Source organism: Rhinoderma darwinii, unplaced genomic scaffold (genome assembly GCF_050947455.1).
Source record: "Rhinoderma darwinii isolate aRhiDar2 unplaced genomic scaffold, aRhiDar2.hap1 Scaffold_83, whole genome shotgun sequence".
NCBI lineage: Eukaryota > Metazoa > Chordata > Amphibia > Anura > Rhinodermatidae > Rhinoderma > Rhinoderma darwinii.
The window spans coordinates 29,315-39,602 of NW_027464397.1; the positions used below are offsets into that span (position 1 = coordinate 29,315).

At 41.3% G+C, this 10,288-nt stretch overlaps 1 protein-coding gene across 1 annotated transcript; it reads left to right on the forward strand.

Annotated features, from left to right (window-relative positions):
• The first annotated feature begins 6,119 nt into the window (after window positions 1–6,119).
• On the forward strand, window positions 6,120–9,604 carry LOC142731590 (uncharacterized). The gene is made up of 2 exons (XM_075849445.1): window positions 6,120–6,225; window positions 7,209–9,604. Exon 2 carries the CDS (start codon window positions 7,219–7,221, stop codon window positions 8,995–8,997), a length of 1,779 nt encoding a protein of 592 aa, XP_075705560.1. The 5' UTR covers window positions 6,120–6,225; window positions 7,209–7,218; the 3' UTR covers window positions 8,998–9,604.
• The last annotated feature ends 684 nt before the right edge of the window (window positions 9,605–10,288 follow it).

The window sequence follows — 10,288 nt, forward strand, 5'->3', positions numbered from 1 at the left end:
ACACACTAAATGTTTAATTTTTAAAAAAAAAACATGTTTTTCTGGCAACACATTCCCTTTAAGGCTCAGAGCCCATTTTTCAAATCTAACATATTTCACTTTATGTGGTAATAACGTCGGAATGCTTAAACCTACCCAAGCGATTCTGAGATTGTTTTCTCGTGACACATTGGGCTTCATGTTTGTGGTAAAATTTGGTCGATATATTCAGTGTTTATTGGTGAAAAATTGCAAAATGTAGAGAAAATTTTTAAAAAATTGCATTTTTCAGAATTTAAATGCATCTGCTTGTAAAACAGACGGTTATAACACCCAAATTAGTTACTAGTTCACATTTCCCATATGTATACTTTAGATTGGCATCGTTTTTTGAACATTCTTTTATTTTTCTTGGACGTTACAAGGCTTAGAACATAAACAGCAATTTCTCATATTTTTAAGAAAATTTCAAAAGCCTTTTTTTTAAGGTACCTCTTGAGTTCTGAAGTGGCTTTGTGGGGCCTATCTATTAGAAACCCTGATAAAACACCCCATTTTAAAAACTAGACCCCTCAAAGTATTCAAAACAGCAGTTAGAAAGTTTTTTAACCCTTCAGGCATTTCACAGGAATTAAAGCAAAGTGGAGGTGAAATTTGCAAATTTCATTTTTCTTGCTGAATTTCAATTTTATTCATTTTTTTTTCTGTAACACAGAAGGTTTTACCAGAGAAACACTACTAAATATGTATTGTCCAGATTCTGCAGTTTTTAGAAATGTCCCACATGTGGCCCTACTGCGCTCATGGACTAAAACACAAGCCCTAGAAGCAAAGAAGCACCTAGTGCATTTTGAGTCCTCTTTTTTATTAGAATATATTTTAGGCAGCATGCCAGGTTTGAAGAAGTGTTGAGGTGTCAAAACAGTAGGAATCCCCCAATAGTGACCACATTTTGGAAACTACACCCCTCAAGGAATTAATTTAGGGTTGTTGTTACCATTTTGACCGCACAGTTTTTTCACAGCACGTATTTGAATTGGGCTCTGAAATGAAAAAAATTTAATTTTTTCCAATAAAATGTCATTTGTGATCAAAATTTCTTATTTTCACAGGGAACAAAATACCCCATTTTGTTGCCCAATTTGTCCTTAGTGTGGCAATACCCCATTTGTGGTGATAAACTGCCATTTGGGCCCATGGGAGGGCTCAGAAGGAAAGGAGCGCTATATGTTTTTTGGAGTGCAGATTTTGTTGGATTGGTTTTCGGGTGCCATGTCGCATTTGCAGAGCCTCAGAGGTATCAAAGCAATGGAAACCCACCAAAAGTGACCCATTTTGGAAACTACACCCCTCAAGGAATTAATTTATAGGTAATTTGACCATTTAGACTCCATAGTTTCTTCACAGAACTTATTTGAATTGGGCTGGGAATTAAAAAAATATATATTTTTTCCAATAATATGTCATTTTAGCTCAAAAATTCTTATTTTCATAAGAAATAAAATACTCCATTTTGTTGCCCAATTTGTCCTGAGTGCGGCAATACCCCATTTGTGGTGATATACTGCCGTTTGGGCCCATGGGAGGGCTCAGAAGGAAAGGAGCGCTGTGTGTCCTTTGGAGTAAAGATTTTGCTGGATTGGTTTTCGGGTGCCATGTCGCATTTGCAGTGCCCCAGAGGTATCAAAGCAATAGAAACCCACCACAAATGACCCCATTTTGGAAACTACACCCCTCAAGGAATTCATTTATGGGTGTTGTGACCATTTTGACCTCATAGTTTTTTCACAGAACTTATTTGAATTGGGCTGGGAATGAAAACAAAATAATTTTTTTCAAATAATATGTAGTTTTGGCTGAAAATTTCTTATTTTCACAAGAAACAAAATACCCCATTCTGTTGCGCAATTTGTTCTGAGTGCCGCAATACCCCATTTGTTGTGATAAACTGCCGTTTGGGCCCATGGGAGGGCTCAGAAGGAAAGGACCACCATTTGGCCTACTGGGGATTTTCTAGTGCGAAGTCATGTATGCAGAAGCCCCTGAGGTACCAGTACAGTTGAAACCCGCAAGAAGTGACCCCGTTTTAAAAACTACACCCTTAAGGCCAAGGGATGTATGATAAATTTTAAAACACTTTCATACAAAGCTCTGGTTATTCGGGACACGTGTCACATTGATATATTGTGTCATCCATTATCGTCCTCTTATAGCAGACTTTGCACCTCTTTTGACTTTTTCCCTTCTTGCCAGTTTGGGAAACTTCTCCTGGAAAGTGTTACCCTGGTACGATGCGTGTGGGCTCGCTTCCAGAAGTACTGGGTGCCCCCCCTTCTTGGTCCCTAAAGATTAGGTTCTTGATAATCACCTCTTGAAATTCCAGGAAAGTTCCCGTCTGGCCTGCACATCGACGTAGCATGTACGCATTGTACAATGTCATCTGTATGATGTGCCCGGCCAGCTTCTTATACCACACCGCATGGCGCTGTAGGGCTTCAGGGCTTGATCTTACAAGTCCATCCCTCCCATGTACCTATTGTAGTCCAGGATGCAGTCTGGTTTGGGGGTGGCCTTTCCTTCATCTATCCTAAACCTGTAGGTATACCCTGATGCACTTTCACAGCTTATACATCTTCACGCCATACCTTGCCCTTTTACCCGGCAGGTACTGGCGGAATTGAACCCTCCCTTTAAAATGTACCAGGGACTCATCAATAGAAATACACTTCTCGGGGTGTATGCTTGGGAAAACCGGGCACTGAAACGGTCTAATAGGGGTCTCCGTTTATACAAACGGTCAAAACTGGGGTCATCTCGGGGTGGGCACGGCTCATTATCAGTATAATGTAAGAAGCGAAGTATTGCCTCATTTATTTATTTTTTTAGGTTCCAGTTCAGTTCTGAAGTTGCTTTGAGGGGCCCATATATTAGAAACCCCTATCAAATACCCCATTTTAGAAACTAGACCCCTCAAAGTATTCACAACAGCATTTAGAACTATTATGAACCCTTTAGGTGTTTCACAAAAATTTAGAGCAAAGTAGAGGTGAAATTAAAATTTTTTTTTGTCAGAAAATCCTCTTTATACCATTTTTTTTATAACACAAAAGGATTTATCAGAGAAACGCAACTTAATACGTATTGCCCAGATTCTGCAGTTTTGAGAAATATCCCACATGTGGCCCTAGTGCGGTAATGGACTGAAGCACCGGCCTCCGAAGCAAAGGAGCACCTAGTGGATTTTGAAGCCTCTTTTTTATTAGGCACCATGTCCGGTTTGAAGAGGTCTTGTGGTGCCAAAACATTGGGAACCCCCTAAAAGTGACCCCAATTTGGAAACTAGACCCCTTGAGGAATCCATTGTAGTTTTCTTGGGGTGCATGCGGCTTTTTGATCAGTTTTTATTCTATTTTTAGGTGGCGTGGTGACTAAAAAACAGCAATTGTACGATTGTTTTTTCTTTCTTTTTTTTTTACAGCGTTCACCGTGCGCTATAAATGACATATTCACTTTATTCTGTGGGGCGATACGATTACGTCGATACCAGATGTTTATAGTTTTTTTTTATGTCTTATGGCGTTTGCACAATAAAATACGTTTTGTAAACAATCATTCAGTTTTTATGTTACCTTTTTCTAAGAGCCATAACGTTTTTATTTTTCAATCAATAAAGCCGTGCGAGGACTTATTTTTTTGCGTAACGAACTGTAGTTTCGATCAGTACCATTTTAGGTACATGCGACTTTTTGATCTCTTTTTATTCCATTTTTTGGGAGGTGAAGTGACCAAAGAATTGTGATTGTGGTTCGGTTTATTATTATTTTATTTTACGGCGTTCACCGTGCGGGATAAATAATGAAATAATTTTGTAGTTCAGGCCGTTACGGACGCGGCGATACCAATTATGTATAGTTTATTTGTTTGTTTATATATTTTTATTAATAATAAAGGACTGATAAGGGAAAAAGGGGGATTTTTACTTTTAATACTTTTAAATCTTTTATTTTCTTATTTTTACACATCTTTTTTTAACTTTTTTTTAACTTTATTACTTTGTCCCACTAGGGGACATGAGGGCAGGAGGCCCTGATCCCTATTCTAATACACTGCACTACATGCGTAGTGCAGTGTATTAGAACTGTCAGCTACTCACTGACAGCAAGCATAGTGGGTCCTGACGTTGTCAGGACCCACTAGGCTTCCGTCTATGGCATAGCCGGACGCCATTGTTTGGTGTCCGGTTGCCATAGTCACCATCGCCGGCCGCTATCGCGTAGCAGGCCGGGCGATGTCAGCTTAACCCCTAAAAAGCCGCGATCTCTATAGAACGCGGCTTTTAAGGGGTTAATCAGCGGGGACACAGCGATCGGTCCCCGCTGTAGGAGCTGTGACAGCTGCTGAACAAGACAGCAGCGTCACAGCTCCTGTATGTGTCGGGAGGACGGCCGAAACGGCCGTTACTCCCGAGACGTACTATTACGGCATGGAGCGCGAACGATACAGCTGCCATGACGTAATAGTACGTCAAGGAGCGGGATGGGGTTAATAATCCGAAAGCAGAAGCCATCAAACGTGTGGAGATACCAACATGGTAATGCGACAGCAAAACCCATCATTCTAAGAAAAGCCTTGATGACCAACACAATCTGAGGTAAAAAATTCAGAGCAGCCAAATGACATAAAAAACAAACTTTTTCCACAATTGTTTTTTGGGTTTCGTTTTTACGGCTTTCACCGTGCGGTACAAACGACAACTTATCTTTATTCTGTGACTCAATACGATTACGGTGATACCAATTTTATATACGTTTTTTTAAATATTTTACTACTTTTATTGATAATAAGCGTTTAGTTCAAATAAAAATGTTTTGTGTCGCCACATTCTAAGAGCCATAACTTTTTCTTTTTTGACTGATTGAGCAGTGTGAGGGATTATTTTTTGCGGGTTGAGCTGTAGTTTTTATTGGTAGCAGTTTTTGGTACGTAGAAATTTCTGATCACTTTTCATTCAAAATTTTTTAGAGCTAAGTTGACCAAGAAACAGCGATTTTGGCGTTTTACATTTTTTACAGTATTCACCTTGCACATTAAATAACGCTATATTGTAATAGTTCAGACTTTTACGCATGCAGCAATACCAATTTTGTTTACTTCTTTTATTTTTTACAATACTTTAGGGGGAAAATGGGAAAAAATTTCTTTAACTATTTGTCTTTTATTTTTTTCACTACTAAAAACTTTTTTTCACTTTTTTTACACACTTTATTAGCCTCCCTAGGGGATTTGAACCAGCGATCATACTAACGTATTGCAGTATATTGTCATTTTTACAGGCTTAAGTTAAGTGAAGGCAGCTCTGGGTGCCATCATTAGGCCCATGAGCTGCCATTACAATCATTGTCACCCCCTGATCTAACTGGGGGGGTGATGAACTGTCAGAGGGGGCCGCCCCCCTTTTTTCAATGCCTCAGATGCTCGCGATTGACCGCAGCATTTGAGGGGTTAAACAGCTAGGAGCAGCACGATCACTGCTCCCGACTGTTAGTCCCGGGTGTCCACTGTAAAACACAGCCGACACACGCAGCATATGGAGCGCAACAAACATCACCACTCGCAACCGGATGTAATAGCACGTCACGGTGCACAAAGGGGTTAATGTTCTCTTTTCCGCAAAAATAATAATTGCAAGAAATTGGATGGCTGGTAAATCCCCAATTGTTATGGATTGGTTGAAGTTGGATAAGACAATTAAAGAATATGAGAAAATAAGAGCAGACAAGAAAAATTGTATAAAAAAGTGGGAGGAAATATTGGGGATATGGAATTGATTGGTGTTCTATAGGAAGGTATAATTATTATTTTATCATAAAAAGGTTATAATTTTATGGTACTTAATGATCTTTGGGGTGGGAGGGGGATGGGATTGGGGAGATATATGTTGCCTGATGTAAATTGTGCAGATAAATTGTTGAGCATTATGATATTTATAATCACTGGATATTGAAATGTGTGATTTGATGTGATGTTGATTTGATGTGTGTTAGAATGTAAGGTAAGTGTGAGGTCATCAGTGATGTCATAATTCACCTTCTCTATAAAAGCTGCAGATCAGTCACATTCCGTTGAGCCGCTATAGACCAATAGTTTCTTGCTTTTTGGTACGTCGCTCTCACTTGACTTTTTCTTGAGTCCTGTGACTTCTAGAAATCTTTCTTTATCCAGAAGCTTCAGATCCACGATTCAGAGGTAAGAGGAGAACATGTAGAATGTTTCTTGTGAAGTATTGCAGCGAGTTCCATGTGCTGCCACTGTAAGAATGTTTCTCTTTCACCCTCTTACTGGGTTAGATTCTAAGGTCAGGCGCAATAAATGAAATACAAGATTGAGTGTATGAAAATGTATATTGTATAAAGAGTGAAATGACTGTTAGTTATTCTGAGACTTCTATGGAGATTTGTACATAGCGACAGCCATAAACAATGACCTTTACAGAGACACTTTTTCCTTATCATCAATAATTACATGGCAGGTTATAGTTACCATCCATGGTCTCCCCACACTCCAGGAAGTCTCCTTTCCAGTATGTCCCTCCTCAAGTGGCCTCCCAAGTGGCTGCCCTCATGTCATGCTTGGGTCTTTTATGCCCCCTTGTCTGCCCCTCTTTGAGACAAATAGTGTGACCTCCTGATAAAAACAACTTCCCCCCTCATGTAACATGCGGATATAGAATACTGGTGCCACTTATCAGCCACCTTTAGCATTTATGACCTCCTGAGTTTGTGCATGGGTAAGACTGGGTTCACACTACTGGTTAGCTCCTGTAAGAGATACCTGTGAACGTCGGGGTCATTTATTGTGAGAATCAGGGTAAACAATAGGAATCTTGCAAACGGATGAGACACATTTCATTAAGAAACGCAACTATACCCATCTTTGATTTACCCAAATAAAATACCCTATATAATATTACATATAATCTTATATGTGGCTTTCATTTTCTGAAACCTTTAAATTCTTACACCACAAGAGGGCGCAGTGGTAGAGGAGTGCCGCTGTCTCCTCTGGCTGCACTGTCCTGTCTCTGCCTTGGGAGGGCGCTCTTCATGCAGTTATCACATGTTTATTGGGGAGGGGGCTGATAATTGAGGACAGAGAAGTCTAGAATCTATTTTCTTTTTGGAAGATGATTTAGAAACAAGTAACCACACGATGATTTCTCGCCTCAGCAGATTTGTGGATATGAAGATCATGAATAGAAAACATCAGACATTCTGTGTGGACACAAATCAAGAGCTCAGAAATGCTTTGGACACCTGGAATTTGGTGGAAGAAGACGTCTTAGGAGCCTGTGTCCCTTATTTCATCCAGGAGAAGGTGGCTGAAGATCTCCTCACTTATACGGATGTGTTTCAGAAAGCCATTCTGAGTAGCCTGTTACCATCTCAATACAACGCCGCCATGTGCCGCTTCTTCATCAGAGTCATTCAGTACAGAGGAGACGCGGCACACTACCTGAAGGAATATATAATCAATGTGCTATGTGAGCACTTGAAGGTGGAGTACATGAAGGGACAATACTATTCCTACGCCATGACTAAGAAGGTTATTGTCTGGCTGAGCATCCTCCATCTTGAAGCGGTGGTCGGGGAACTGAGATACAACATCATTTATGAGGATTTCAATGCTGCCATTGTCGACACTTTGACAGAAGTGACATCTCTGTGTGCCACAGTCATCATGCCACACATCTTGGACATGCTGCCAGTGCTGGGCCAAGTGGTCAAAAATGCTCCTGACCAACTATCTAAGGAGACGTTGTGCTATGCTATAAGACGTTTATGCGGCAGCATCCAAGAATATATTGCGAAGGGTGGCAGCTGCAAAGTGCAACTTATGAAGGCCATAAGCAACATGAAGGCCAACATTTCCACCTGGTTGCCTGATGTCCATGCTGAGCTTCAAGACTCCACCAAAGTTGCCCTGGAATTCTTTACTGTACCCGAATCATCGGAGAACCAGCCGACCGAGCCAGTCAATGACGAGTTACAGACCCTTCCTCACGCGGAGCTCCTAGAAAAGTACAGGGAGCAAGTTGCGGCGGAGAATAAGGAACTGGAAGATACAGAGAAGCAGCGTATTGGGATGAACATGCTTGTGACATCTCTGGTATCTGGCAGGAAAAAAACAAAAGATTTCCTTCAGTTTCTGCTCAATGCCCTGAAGAATGCGGACCCAAAGGCCAAAATGACAGCAGCTATGTTCTTCAATGAGGCTTTGAAGCATCCAAGACTTATAAAGCAGAAATACCAGGAGTGCGCAATCCAACATCTGCTGAAGATCATAGAAGAGGACGATAACATCTTGTGCAGTATCGCCATGGAGGCACTGGGGAATGCCACCACCGGAGCTACAAGACTGGTGGAGAGCTACAAGAATAAGATCATTGCCCACATGGAGTTTAGACTATCAAAAACCAGCAGCATCAAGATCATCATGGCGGCACTGAGGGCGCTGTCCTCCATTATCAGACGCCTGAAGCTTTCTGTCCTCAGTAGACAATTCATTAAAATATCCCGGGAGCATATGGACTATCCGGATGGAGAAGTCCAGATTGCGGCCATAAACCTGTTAAGGGATCTGACAGAGAGCTGCCGCCTTCTGCTATTTGGATATTTTACAGACAAAGTCAGGAGCTGTATACCAACTTTACTCCTGAAATTACATAGTGACAACCAGGAGATAGTAGCAGCCAGTACTTCATCTCTGCAGAGCTGCCTCTCCTACATCAAAGGAGCCAACATTCGGGGATTTTTCCGGACGGAAATCTCTCCAAACATCAATGACCTGAAATCCATCTACAGCTGTCTGGCTCATAACCACCCAAAATTGATGAAGACCGTGCACCTCCAGATCCCAAGCTATCTGGTCAACTCAGAGGACAAGGAGGCTGTAGTCAAACATGTTGAATTTCTTAAAGATGCCATCAACCATGATCATGTAAGACCTGGACTTATATAGTCTCAGCCTAGCTCTGGCCACACTGCACAGTGAAGGCTTCTCATGTAATATCAGAAAAGCCACTGAAAGGGCCATCTCCATCCTGGACACCAAATGGTTTTACATCGGCAGTGCCAACAAATAAAATGCATTTATCAGGGATGAACCGCTGAGGACAGAGACATCAAGGTTGTAGATCACTTCCCCATGTACTATCCAATGGTTGTGGACATCAATATCAGCTGTCAAGACCTGAACGTCAATATTAACATCTAGGGGGCAGAGCTAGCAGTCTGACTTGCGAACGAGCCTCAGGCCTACATCGAGGAGTGTGAACAAGGCGCGGACTCACTGGCCGGTGGAGTCCAGCGATGCCAGTTATCCATCAACATTAGATGACGGAGACCAAGGACTTAGCTGGCGAGACAGACTATACAGTCAGTGTATGGGCAGCATGGTGGTGCAGTTTGGGGAATATGCCCGTCATCAGATCATAGAGACGGTGTATAATGACAACTCCACATATAATATACAGATGTAATGACACATCAAAAAATAAAAGTCTACTCTGTTTTATATTGAAATGAATGGGTGTGCAGCCTGCAAGTGACTGAAGCTAATAAAAAGTATAGAGCACTCATTGTTTTTTTATTGTAGACTAGATTCTTGAATTTTTTACACTGAGATTCATATCCTAAAAGGTTTTTAAGCGGGTCACAAATGGTACAAAAGGTACACCTTAATATAATTTATCTTTATATTGGGGAATGTCAGGTCTAATAATTCCACTGGCCATCTAAGTATGAACAACAATGAAGAATAATGATGCTGGGATCCTGTTACTGCCGGGTGATGCCTAATAGGCCAGAATTAATGACAGAACTGACTATAATACAACTGAAATGACTTGATAATGGTTCTGTTTCTGAACAGAAGTGAGAAGTCAATGCTTGAATGAAAATGATTCAAAACAAGAAATTATTTTCCTTTCTAATGAGAAAATTCCTAATGCCGTAGTTCACACACTGAAGTGGGGCTGCCACTGGCTGCAGATTCCAGGCTGGAACTAGTGAACAGGAGGCCGTTGCCCCCTGTCTATTAGTTTCCATCTGGAATCTGTGGCCAATTGGCGCCTCACCAGTTGGGAATAACTCTTTAGACGGCCATTGAAGCCTATGGGTACGTTTTTGACGGATCCGTTGCCAAGCAACGGCAGGGCGTGCCAAAGTTCCCAGCATTCAAGAGACAAGATGGATGTGAAGAAATTGATCAGCCTGGTGCATGACCACCCAGAACTATGAGCAGGGGTGAA

What these genes read in the sequence shown, in the direction of transcription:
- LOC142731590 (XM_075849445.1), top strand. Translation starts at nt 7,219, where the DNA reads ATGAAGATCATGAATAGAAAACATCAGACATTCTGTGTGGACACAAAT.